This window comes from Rhineura floridana, chromosome 3 (genome assembly GCF_030035675.1).
Source record: "Rhineura floridana isolate rRhiFlo1 chromosome 3, rRhiFlo1.hap2, whole genome shotgun sequence".
Classification (NCBI taxonomy): domain Eukaryota; kingdom Metazoa; phylum Chordata; class Lepidosauria; order Squamata; family Rhineuridae; genus Rhineura; species Rhineura floridana.
This window is the reverse complement of record NC_084482.1, coordinates 73,511,679-73,524,940: the sequence shown is the minus strand read 5'-3', so window position 1 is coordinate 73,524,940 and position 13,262 is coordinate 73,511,679. Positions and strand designations below refer to the sequence as shown.

Here is a 13,262-nt window from a genome sequence, read left to right as displayed (position 1 = left end):
CATCTCTGAAGGACTGCATAGGCTCATCTCCCCAGGAAGGAGGGAATGGGGAGAAAGGGGATTGTGAAATGCTGCATTCAGATATGGGGGTCGTGCTTTTGCAGGGCCCAAATCCAAGCATCTCCCTCTCCTGATTTGGAGATGAAGGATCTGTTCCTAGTGCAGACTGAAGCATAGGGTATTCCGATGAATTGGCCAGTAGCTCCTTCAAGATGTTAATTGGTGAGATGGTAAGCTCCCAGTTAGTGATCCCAAAATCCCTCAGGTGGGCTCGGGCATGGCTGGATAATCCTGCACGTGTGTCAAAGCCAGCCCCACAGAACTCACATCTCATTAAACTGAAAGTACTTGGATCAAAGTTTGCAACTGTGAAAGAGAATAATAACCAGTGTCATAATAAAACATAAAGAACAGACAATAAATACTTCCAAAGTACCCGTGCTAGATCACATGATTAAAAAACACAATACTATAAAAACTAGACATTGCAAGGATGCTGTAACATCTATTGTTGAGAGAGAAAATAGAGGAACATACATACCCATCTTCAAGGGAATGAAAAATATTAGAAAAATTGGAAAAATTATAAATTGAATACATACTACCTTTTTTCTTCTTCTTTTGGAAGGAAAATTTTTGCTCAATAGCTTTCACTTCTTCTGCAGAGATGAAGTGACGGACATTGTAGCTCACACCCACCCTATTCAGGTGGCCCCGCACGTGATTGGCTAGTCCAATCCCATTGTGGAACCTGTCAGGACAGTACGGGCATTTCCTCTCCTCATTCTTCAGCATCGACGAATCATCATCCAGAAGATCATCCAGCTCAAGAGAGCCTTCTAGAGAGGGATCTAACAGGAAGACACCTAAGGGAAGGGACTCATCCATTCCAAACTCTTGAGAAGTAGGCAACATCTTTTTCTTGAGAATTTTCATGTTAGGTCGCTTCATCTTTCTGGGATAAAGATTAATCTCCTCAACAAGAACAATAGGGATCATCTGACGTAACTGATGTTGCTGTCCTGCTGACGCTATTGAATAATCTGTTGCCTTCAAAATACCCCTGAAAGTCATTTTGAGGTCCACGGCAGATTGAGGAATCGCAACATGCCTGAAGAATCTATTCTCTGCTAGTTCTATTTCTGTTGCTAAAGGGAACTCTTCTTCCATGCTCCTAATATCATTCATGGGTAACCATTTGTGCTGGAGTTCCTCCAGCCCACCTGGATGGCTTTTGGCATTCTCTTTCTCAGTCTCAAGTGGCAGTGCTGTGCTTTTATTCCTTATTTGCTTCAGGGCATATGGAGAATAAGATTTTGCTGAGGTATGAGTAGACATCCCCAAGATCTTATGTGAAGAGCTATAGGGAGCTCGTTTCCTAGCCCGAAACCCAGGCATAGGGATGTCTTTTTTATTAGTGCCATTGCTTTTATTAAGTCTCTGGTGGCCCGCTGTAAAGCCATGGAGAGATTCATAGTGGGGCATGGTTTCACAGTGGGACTGAAGAAAGTGTCTGTCTGCTTTGCTCAAATAATCAGTTTCTGAATGTCGTCCTGATCTGCTAGGGCTGTAGGCATCCCTACTAGTTCCAGGCTGGTTCAAATCTGATTCAAAAGACTCTGCATTCCAGGATAAGTGGGAATGGGCATATTTCATGTGTTCTTTTAAGATGTTTTCATTTGGAGCTGGAAAGCTGCAAAGCATGCAAGTGCTAAGACTTTTGTTGCTATTGTGTGCATGTGCCACTTGAGGTACATGATCATTTGGCCTGAAGTGTCTATATACATTGTGTATTGAGCTGTCCCTTGGTTCACTGCCACCAGAACTGCCAAACAAGTTCACATTCTTCATACGTTGATCTTTCCTCTCCTTGACATGCATCTTTGCGTGCTGGACAAACACCTTAGAGGAGTTGGTTCCAAACACACATTTGGGGCACTGTAGCCTAGCATCACGGCCTTCATCTGGGAATTCATTGAGCTTCTGAATTTCCTCAATGATTTTTTCTCTGGACTCTTGATGGAGTCTCCTGTGCTGCTGTAGAGAACCAATGTCCCCAAAAGCCCATCCACATTCATTACAGGTCAACTGATACTGACTTCCAATGCCTTCTTTGCCTTGATCCGGGCCAAGTCCTCTGTTATGCTGAAGCATATGATCCATCAAGTGTTCCTTCATCTTAAAATAGATGCTACATTCAATGCATGTGTACACAGCTGGGTCCTCTTCCTGGCCTACATCATCTTTTCCCTGCTCCTCCAGCAGGACATTGCACATATAGGGCCTTGTCTCATCATAGGTACTGCAGGAAGGAGACTCCACAGACTGCAGAGGAATACGTTCCATAGCATCTCCGGCATTAACAGTCCAAGCATGTTTGCGGACAGAAAGGTCCGTGGCTGTCTGGTGCCCCGATTTCTGTAATGCCCACTCAGCAGTGTTAGCAGAACTTACTTCAGGTAAATCAGAGTCCGCTGCCTGTCCCTTCCTGGGGGAAAGTGCACTCTCAACAGTCTTTGCTTTACTTAAGTGGGGATTTAGCATTTTTTTAAATACCGGCAGAGCCAACAAAGAAGCTTCTCGTGCAGACTGTCCCCTAACAGATAGGTTTGTTGCTACATCCACTGGCTTATTTATGTTTCTGTAGGGAGGCCTAAGCCCCTCATTGTGCTCAGAAAGCCAGTCAAACCTCCGAAAGCCCTTTTTTTCCAGCTCTTGCCTTTTCTCTAAGTGCTCTTTGCTGAAGGCTTCTAGCTGCTTTGGTTCATTGCTATGGTATCTTTCATCCCCACTAACAGTCTGTGCTCCAGTAGGTGGTGGTGAAGTTTCTACTGCTGCTTTGCCAGAGTCTAAGTGCTCGAGCTCTCCTAGCTCATCAGTATTCATTTCCACAGTTTTTATAATGTTGGTTTCCATTGCAGAAGTGGGTTCCTTTGGATAAGAAGGATTTTTCCGTGCTGCTGCCTTAGAGCTTGCTGAATCTTTCAAACATGGGAGTTTTTTTAAAGTGCTTTCTTCTTTGGAGACACTACCCATTCTCTCCTGTGTAGAGCAATCCCACAAGGCAGTCACGCTTCTTTGATCTGCTGATCCCCTAGATTTTGTTTTGTAACAGCCTTTCCTTAATTTTAAATGTTCTTCTGCCTTGGTGCTGAAAAGAACAATCAACAGATATTAGCTAAAGGTCGTGTACTGAATTGTTGCTCTAAAAAGATGCACATCTCTAATCATGAACTATGGAGACACTATTGCTCCAAGTCACAGTTGGATTCATGTATTCAATTAAACCCTGATGAATGGAAACCTGGAACATTTCAAATGCCTGTTCACATCTCCCTGCACAGTTCCATCAATAGAACTAAAACATTCCTAGAAGAATCATTCATCTTGGCAGAGGGCAAGACAACACTAACACTCACTCCATTGACTCAGCCTGCTGGGATCAACTGTTTAGCTCCCCCTTTCCTAGACCTGTCACCCCAGTGGCCATTCTATCTGGTCATTATGTAACTAGAAAGTGTTGGCATTCCCTGAATTCTCTTCTTCCTTTTCCATACCTTTTTCTTTCTGCATTGTGTCCTTTAGATTTTGAGTCTGAAGGCATGGCCTGTGACATTTTAAAACTTTTTGTATAGCTTGGAGAGACTGAACTACATATCCCTTTCTAGTTAGATAACGTTTCTTCAAGTTTACATTTCCATTGCCCCTTCATGGATTCCATAAGCAGCCCATTATCTACTTTTGTCCAATTGCCTGAAAGAAACATTCTTTTGATGCCAACTCACTTCATTTCCAGCATTGGCAACAGACTTAACTTTGCCAAGCAACTCAGTAGAACTTGCTAATGGGTCATGAACCACGTTCATGTAAAACCAGCTAGCAACCTGTAACAGCAAGTTCAAACTAGTAACATTTTCTTGTTAATTTGCATGTTTACCTTATTAAAGAAGTGCAAAACTTGCCATGATTGTTCTGAACCAAAGTCAGAAGACCAAGCTACAAGTTATGTTAAGCATGCTCATCACTTGCCAGTTTCTTTTTAAGAAAAAGATGCTGTAAGGGTCCTGACCAAAAGCCATTGCCCCCGCCCCGTCTGTTATTTGTTGCCCCAAAGTACTACTTGCAGTAAACATGATTTTGGGGGTATGGGGAAGGAAGGACTAACCCCTGCTCCCCATGCTACACAGTCCTGACCTAGCTTAGGACTCCACACTTCTGCATTTTCTCAAAAAAGAAAATGACCAGTGCTCACCATGCTTTTAAAATGTGTGCGTAATGAAACATGTAGTTTCTACCTCAAGCTGTCCTGCTTCCTAGCCATTTTCTGATCCTCCATTGTCATTGGAAGCTTTTTCAACTTTTGCTACTATAGGTTTATACCATTGCATCTGTGTACCCATTCATTTTAGACTCCTCACACATATTAGATGTTAATTTCTATCAGCAGAAGCTACATTTGAATTATTTGCTTTTTGGGATGAAGGAACAGCAGACATGTCTACAATGAACGAACACACTTCACTGGACTGCCGTAATGCAATACATCAGACCTGTTCCTTGACCAAGACCAACTCAGATGGAAGGGAAAGTAAACTTGAGCAGTTATGAGCACATATCCTTTGCCAAGTGCATAGGATGGCAGAAATTTGATGGTTGAAGCTTCATGCTACATAATGGCCTAATGCAGAGACTGAATTTACACCCCAATCCTATATATCTTTACTTGGCAATTCTCACTGATTTATCTGATTTTATTTTCAGATTTGTTTGTTGAATTTATATCCCACCCTTCATTGCACAGCATTGAATGGGCCTGGGAGCCATGATCAAGTAGCGGGGATATGTGCTATCAATGGATCAAATGACTTGAAGAGCAAATTTATGTGATTTGACCCACTTCAACGTTTTCCAGGAAGGATTACATGGGTGAGAGCACACATGTTATATTGAATGGTTTTATGCTAAGCTTGATGTTGCAGTGCAAATGAAAAACCCGGGAACTGTCCTATAGAGATTAAAATGCCAAATACTGCAATTCTTCCTCTAGAAATGTCAACACTTACCAGGCTTCCTTCCTGCGAGTTGAGATGGAGACAATACCACAAGGAGAAGGATTGGGCTGATCTGTGAGAAAGAAAAAGGAACATCATGTGCCTGACAGTGCAGAATACTGGGAATTCAAGTGTAATTTACAAACATATAATTTTATAGCTATACATCTATAAAAGTTTCAAAGTATATAAACCCAAGCAGCTTTTGTCCCTTCCTCAGGGCGGTTTTGGATTAGCATAGGATTTCTAACCCACACCGTTTAATCCTGAACAGAAACAATTTGATATATAATAATTCTAGCAGTTAAGCAGTTTAAAATAAAAAAGATAGATATGAAATGAAGCATTATCAGAAATCTATCCTATAACTTAAAAAAAACCCATAATGCTAGGCTTTCTTAGAATTTTACCAACTTCTGTGCAAAGCAAGATAATTTGAACTGAAGCAATGGGAGTTTTTTCCCATGCAAATTTCCAGTGCAGGGGGTCTGATCCAATATAGGATCGCAGCACAGGACAAAAGGTTAAAGCCCCCCTCCCCACACTAGGGTCTTGACACTGGCAATTTGTGTTTTTAAAAATCTGCGCTTAAGGAGACACATATGGAACTAACTTACTGTCTAGTTAGCCTTTATACAACATTATGGGCAACCTCTATAACCTTGGTGATTTGCCTTATCTATGATCTCAGAAAGAAAGCTATCTTGTATACTGTGATTTCAGAAGTTACATGGTATGTACATATAGCTGTGTCTTCCTTACATATGGCAGATAACACACAATCACCTTCCAGACCAGTAAGAAAGACTAAATGTTCCACAATCTATAAGTAGTAATGGAGGGGGGGGATGAAATCAGAAAAACCAGAACTTAAATTTTCAGGAGACAAACACTCCTTAATTTGAAACATTTTTCTTTAAACAGATTTTGCATCAAATTTAGGCAAGGGGGAGAGTTAGATTTACCTTCAGAATTGGGGATACAGAGCCAAATTAAACACAAAAGCAGATTTTTGACAAATGCTTCTTTATGCCTTCTGATGGTTCATCTCCACTCTAACTGAGGCTGCACTCATAACCCCATTTACCTGGGAGTAAGATAGCACTTACATCTGAGTAGACGTCATTAGGATTGTGCTGTTAGTGGGCTTTCTACCATTCTCCCTTAACCCTGATCCTCACAAACGTTTCTCTTCAAATTCTTTGAAAGAGTGCTTTCTTGGAGACAGAATTACACATAATAGAAACTGCTTAGGTTTAACTTAGCATTCCAGAGACTAATGCAGTAATTTATTCTGGGAATAAACCCAGAGAATGTGGCTTTGGTGCAAAAAATAGGAAGCGGGGGGAAGAAGAGACAGAATACCCACAACTCTGCTTATATCAGATAACAGTGAGGCTGTGCTAAAACACAAATTATGTTCATATATCTTGACATGCTAGCCTCCAATGGATGCTTCATACTTTGTCCACCCTATGGCACTTCCAGTTCTGTGTGGAATGCAGGATTGATCTGGACCACTCTTCTATTACCTTGCACAAGTGAGCAGCCACCAATATCTGGCCAAAGCTTCCATTAAATTCTTTGTTTGGTCAGAATCTACACACAGTTCTAGGGCTCAGTGCTGAAGTGCATAGTCATTTGGCTTAATTCCACAAAATTCCAAGCAAGATGGCATGCAGTGGCAAACTGCATTCCTGAAGCAATAGTATGTAGATATACAGGAAAGGTGCTTTATACAGAGTCACACCATTGGTCCATTTAGCTCAGAATTGTCTACCCTGACTGGCAGCAGCTTTCCAGGGTTTCAGGTAGGGAGTCTCTCCCAGCCCTATCTGGAGATGCCGGGGACTGAACTTGGGACATTTAGCATGCAAAGCAGATGCTCCACCGATTACCTACAGCCATGGCCCCAAATAGTCCTCACCTTTCCATAACCTGAATACATGTAAAATGGCTTAAGAAGAGGCATAACAGGAGATGACCGCTAATTAAAAGTGGCTTTAATATCATTAAAGAACCCAACTTGGCATGTGTTAACTCGGCATACCTTGAGGCTTAATTACAGCAATGTGTTCTATGTGGGCCTACCCTCAGGCCTGGTCTGGAAGCTCCAGCTGGTGGAGAAAGTGGCTGCCATATAGCTGCCATCTTGCAGCACCATTGTTAAAACATCTGCACTGGCTGCCCATTTACTACCGAGCCAGTTTCAAGGTCCTTGTATTAATTTGCAAAGCCATGAGCAGCTTAAGTTAAAAAAATTATGTTAAAAATTACTTTAAAAAGTTTTGCCGCCAACCCCCCCCCCAGTGGATCGAATTGGTAAGTGCAAAAGCAAGTGGAAACAAAAACAAAAAACACCAGCGGATAGGGATTGAGCGATGGACTATGTGAATGCAAGGGGATCGGAACTAGGCAGAGAACCCCATCCCTACTTAGGGACCACCCGAACCCTTACATCCCAGCTCAATCACTAAGATGATCCGTAGGGGTGTCACTGGTTGTTCCCCGGGTTGGTGAGGCTCATTTGATATTAACACGAAACCAAGCCTTAAGCGCTATTTGTCCATTCCTGTGAAAGCTCTTAATAACAAAGATTCAGCAGGCACTTTCTATATTAACTTTCATTTGCTTTTCTTTGCCGCCAGGCTTGTGCTGTACTTAAGAAAATTATTTTCTATAATAGTCAGGTGGTAATCTGTTTTAATTTTTGTGTGGTTTTTACTGCACTATAGCTATTGTAAACCACTTTGATATTTTTTATGAAATTGCGGTATACAAATATTTTTTATAAATAGACACCCACTGGAACCAAAATGGTGGAGCTTCAGTGTAACTCACAGCTGACCATCAGAATATGACAATACCTTGATGTTACTCAAACAAAATGGAGATGCCACTGGAAACAGAACCCATCTCATAACACAGGACTTGGGATACAAAGGGTTACATTCTAAGGGCCAAACTACAGATGATGCTGAATATATCTTTGCATTTAATGTGTATGGTTTTAAAAAAAAAAAATAGCATCAACTGGAGGGAGCATTATTAGGATCACAGATGAGGAGTTTAACCTTTTCCACCTCTCCTGCAGTTCTAAGATAACTGCTCTGAAGCTGGTTGTCAAACGCAGGGGTTCACAGAGGCATGCAGCTAATGAACAGATAAGGTCAGACCATACATCTGCCAGGCAGGAGAAACCAGGGGGTCAGCCAGTGTGTTTTACCATTTGGGAAGGGCTGAAGGAAGAGGCAGAGAAGTCCTTAAGGGAGTCCAAATGTCCAGAAACCAAGAGATCCGACCAGGCAGGCCAGGGTTCAAGGCACGGGTTTAACAGGAGAGCTGAAGTAATGTTTGCAGCAAGGCTTGACATTGACTCTAGCAAGGAGTCTCCCTTTCCTTCCAGCCTTTTGTACTCTGCATGCTGACCCAGGTGCTTCCAATCAGCCTATGTTCGTGCGAGCTCTCCTGCTCCTTAATCACACTGATTGTCTTCGTTGGTGTCTTCTCTCTGCTGGGGAAGGGCAACCTCCTGGTTGCTTCCTGATTCTGGCAGGCAGGCTCCCTCAGGGGCTTGTCTCTGATCTGGTGAAGAGTCCTGGACTGTCTCCGTGCTTGTCCCCTCTCCTGGGTCTGCGGTCTCCCATTGCTCTTCCTCCTCAGATGAGTCCTCTGAGAGGGGCATGACACTATTCCCCACCCCAGGGTCCTCCTCCCCCGACCCTCCAGCCCTGGTTTGGCCGGGTAATGAAGGTGGAACCGGCGGACCAGACAGGGGGCATGTACCTGAGACGCATCTTCCCAAGATCTTTCGTCCGGGCCATACCCCTTCCAGTCTATCAGGTACTGGAGCCGGCAGGATCTGGGACACTTCAAACTCCTCCTCCCCATCAACATTGACGGGGGGTGGTGGAGGCTGCAGCTGAGCACTCAAGTGCAAATTCCGCCAGAGGCAGCAGATCCACCCAATTATCCTGCTGGAAACTGGTATAGCATCACAAGTATTGCTCCACCGTCTGACCATCCGTTTGAGGATAATGGGCCAAGGACAAATGGAGCTGGACCTCTAGGGTTTGAAACAGGCCTTGCCAAAATTGGGAGGTAAACTGGACTCCTTGGTCCGATATTAGATGACCTGGAAGGCCATGCAAACGGAATACCTGGGCAAGAAGCATCCGGGCGGTCTCAGGAGCTGAGAGAACTCTGGTACATGGGAGGAAGTGGGCCATCTTAGTAAACAGGTCTACCACTACCAGGATAGTAGTCATTCCCCTGGAGGTAGGCAAATCTGTGATGAAATCCAAGAAGACCAACCGCCAGGGTCCTGGGGGAGTCGGGAGTGGAAGCAGGGGCCCTGGTGACTTCCTGGGGCAGCCGTTTGCCCGCTGGCAGGTATCATAGGTGGCTATGTAGTCCTTGACATCCGCATAGACTCGGGGCCACCAGAACTCCTGCAACACTAGGTGGAGGGTCTTGTAGGTCCCAAAGTGCCCAGCTGGCTAGCTGTCATGGCACAGGTGAAGCACTTCTCTTAGGACCCCCAGGGGCACGTATAACTGGTTCTGGTGGTACAAGGCACCATGGTGTAGCGAGAGTGGACTATCAGTGGCTGGGGCTCCTGATGCAAGGGCTTGCAGGTGCTTTCGCGCATACGGGTCCTTCTGCTGGTGTTCTCTCACCCGGTCCAGTAGGGACTGGGGTTGCTGGGCGGCTGCAAAATTTTCTGGACGTAGGATGAGGCACAGGGGAACCTGACTTGACTCAGTCTGGTACTCTGGTTTGTGGGAGAGCGCATCCGCTTGTTTGTTCTGACAGCCAGGAAAGTAGGAGACGGTGAAATTGAACCCGGAAAAGAAAAGGGACCAGCGGATCTGGCGCTGATTCAACCATCAGGCAGTCTGCAAGTACTCTAGGTTCTGATGATCAGTCCATACTTGCACCGGATGACGTGCCCCTTCTAGATGGTGGCGCCACATCTCGAAAGCCACCTTGATTGCTAGCAAGTCTTTTCCCCAAATAGTATAGTTTTTCTCTGAGAAGTTGAGTTTCTGGGAATGAAACTCACATGGGAGCAGAGTCTGTCCCTTGTCTACTGGCTGCAGCAGTACTGCTGCTATGGCTTTGTCTGATGCATCAGCTTCCACGTCCATGTTCAGAAACCAAGAGATCCAACCAGGCAGACCAGGGTTCAAGGCACAGGTTTAACAGGAAGCTGGAGTAATGTCTGCAGCAAGGCTTGATGCTGGACGCTAGCAAGGAGTCTCCCTTTCCTTCCAGCCTTTTGTACTCTGCATGCTGGCCCAGGTGCTTCCAATCAGCCTGTGTTCTTGCAAGCTCTCCTGCTCCTTAATCACGCTGATTGCCTTCGTTGCTGCAACACCTGTTGGTGTCTTCTCTCTGCTGGGGAAGGGGCAGCCTCTTGGTTGCTTCCTGATTCTGGCAGGCAGGCTTCCTCAGGGCTTGTCTCTGGTCTGGTGAAGGGTCTTGGGCTGTCTCCGTACTTGTCCCCTCTCCTGGGTCTGTGGTCTCCCATTCCTCTTCCTCCTCGGGTGAGTCCTCTGAGGGAAGCTTGACACTGGTATTTATTTTCGGGGGGGGGGGGAAGAGTTGGAGTTTGGCCATAGAATTTGATGAGATAATTTCTACAATTCTGAAAGTACAGGCAGGAGAAAGGAACACTAGCAGCTTGCTGACATATATTGCCACAGAAAAAGCTTTTTAATATGTGGTTGTAAAATGAGGAGCAATGGCAAGATACCAGGGCAGAAGTAACAGGTCTAAACTGAAAAAGAGCTTGAATCTGCACAGTGCTTTTTTGTGGTTGTTGCCTTTGTACATTTTTTCATACACCAGAATGCCTTCATGGATTGGAAATGCAGAGTGATATTCAATGCTAGTCCTACTCAGAGTAAACTCACTGAAGTGAATAGACATGACTAGCTTAGATTCATTAATTTCAATGAGCCTTCTGTGTGTAGGACTCAGCTGAATACAACCTGCAGTGTCAGAGACTATGGAATATCCCAGTTCTGTCAGGCACTGATTACATTTGTAGTGCAATAAACATAAAATAGAAGAAAAGAAAAAGCAGGGTTTATATTTTATACCAGCTGTAGGCAAGATTCAATGCAATTTTCACTGACAATGAACCTGGAAAGGAAAAGTTGTTCATGCCATCCTAGGTTGAACACAGATATGACATTTTATAAACATAACAGCAAGTCAAATGGTGGTTCAGCTATCAACCTTGCACCTCCATTCATACTTCCTGTGGGCTATTCTTTTTTTTTTTAAGTTACACATATAGATTTATATGTTTACCCTTCTCCTTATAGAACAGAATGCAAAGATTTTAAAAACCAGCAGCAAAACTATTCTGGGGATTGAGAGGAAGTGTGTGCTAGACAACCAGTAAGCATCCTGAGATGAATTTTCCACATTTAAACTGAAATATTTTGAAAAACTTCTGAATCGGATTTTTTTCCAAACCTTGTCCCAGGAGAAGAAAGTATGTTTGAACTGAACAGACCAAGTGCTCTTCCAAGCCATTCCCACTCTAGAAGAACATGAAGACAGCCCTGCTGGATCAGACTAAAATCCTATCTCTTCTCACAGTTGCCAACCAGATGCCTATGGGAAACCCCAAGCTAGTCATGAATGCAGTACATGTGCATATGATACATCTACCTTCACCTTTAGACTATGTTTCCAGACACACAACTATGCTGTAACTTGGATGAAAGTGTATCTTTTCCAAAAGCCTTTGCTTCAACATGTCCATGATTCACAAAGAGAATGAAAGAATCTATTATACACCAATATCCAATCAAGACATGCAGTGTCTCTGGATTTCTGTTGCAAAGCTGATGAAAATTCAGACCAAAGAGATAACATCTCTGCAGTTTGAGAACTGCCTGTCTAAAAGTTCTTCATATTTTTTTTAAGTGTTTTGCAAGACAGCAAAAATGAAATTGATCTCTTGGTGGACAAACAGCAGGGTCCTGTTCTTCCAGAAAACAGATATTGACTAGGGCAGTTTCACTTGTAGGGAGGAAAGAACAATCTTTGTAAAAGTGACAAAGAATGGTACATTAGAGTATTAAAAATAGGGAGCCGTTTAGAGAAAAACCAGCAAAAAAACAGATAGAGGACAATGGCAGAGGTGGATCTTAGGAATTCTTTTGTTCCTGAGAGCTCCAGCATGTTCTATATTTAGAAACCATCTCCTTTAGAGGAAAAACAGAGCGATTCATCTTCCTTCTGATGAGCATGAAACTGTACTCTGTGCTGCAAGACCTCATTTCTTGGAAACAGCATGAGAAGAGATAATTTAATGTCTTGATCTTAGCTGGCTAACATTTTAACCTCTATGGTAATCCAAAACAAACTTTGAAAATTCAAGAATGGAACTCGTGAGTTTTTAGAAAAGGCTGAACACACAGCAATCACCAGATTTCCCCTTCAACCATGGCCACAGGTTCAAACTGGCAAAGCATCCTCATAATCTAAATAGTACTATTAGGTACATTATTCAAGGAAGGAACAGATAATCTAGTTTAAAAAATGATGCAAAAATACAAAGTATCTACTGTATCTTCCACCATAAATTTACAAACAGAGTTATCATGCATAGCTAAAGCCGTCTCCACTTGTCTACTCTGATACGTAACAAGTCACACTGCCAGGCTCACATCAGGTTCATAGTCTTCAGCTATTCATAACCTTAGTCTGACACGCAGCCATGGCTCCCTCTAGACAAGCCCTGTCTGAGGTGGATCACCTTTGTGTAACTCATGTGCAAGCACCAGCTGAGAAGCTCTGCTCCAGCAAAACAAGGGCATGATGGCTAAAAATATAATCCTCATAGTATTTCCAAGACACTAAGGCATCAAACAATCCAATTCCAGGTTTATCTTCCTCTAACCAAGCAAGACAGCTTGCGTTGCTTTGGACTTTGTCCATTCACCTCATACTGCTACAATCTGCTTTCATTTCATTTGATTCCAATTGTTCAGAGAAAACTGATTCTCATTCCCCGCTTTCACTATGCAGCTGGAAGTTATCAAGATCTTACAAACCAGATAATACAAAGGTAGTGTGAGACAGTTCAATATTTTCATCACAACCTTATTCTTAAAGACGGGTAGCTGATTTGGCTCCCTTAAATTTTACTTTTGTTTTGTAACCACAAAATCTGAGGTGGTTTAACTA

General features: G+C 43.4%; 1 protein-coding gene and 1 long non-coding RNA gene across 9 annotated transcripts in view; one reads left to right on the top strand and one right to left on the bottom strand.

The window, feature by feature from the left end:
* The window catches only part of WIZ (WIZ zinc finger), a 97,261-nt gene that overhangs the window by 27,449 nt on the left and 56,550 nt on the right, over window positions 1-13,262 (bottom strand). For 6 of the 8 annotated variants that reach the window (XM_061616547.1, XM_061616551.1, XM_061616552.1 and 3 more), the window contains exons 3-5: window positions 5,064-5,124; window positions 603-3,151; window positions 1-366 (exon numbers count right to left, since the gene is read on the bottom strand). In XM_061616547.1, coding sequence (XP_061472531.1) covers window positions 1-366; window positions 603-3,151; window positions 5,064-5,124 — 2,976 coding nt within the window. Of the gene's footprint in view, window positions 367-602; window positions 3,152-5,063; window positions 5,125-13,262 lie in introns of those variants that run through there. The other 2 variants (XM_061616548.1, XM_061616553.1) reach the window with 2 other exon arrangements.
* On the top strand, window positions 10,466-12,756 carry LOC133380056 (uncharacterized). The gene is made up of 3 exons (XR_009761356.1): window positions 10,466-10,600; window positions 11,387-11,462; window positions 11,551-12,756. It is a non-coding gene; the product is annotated as an uncharacterized LOC133380056 (long non-coding RNA).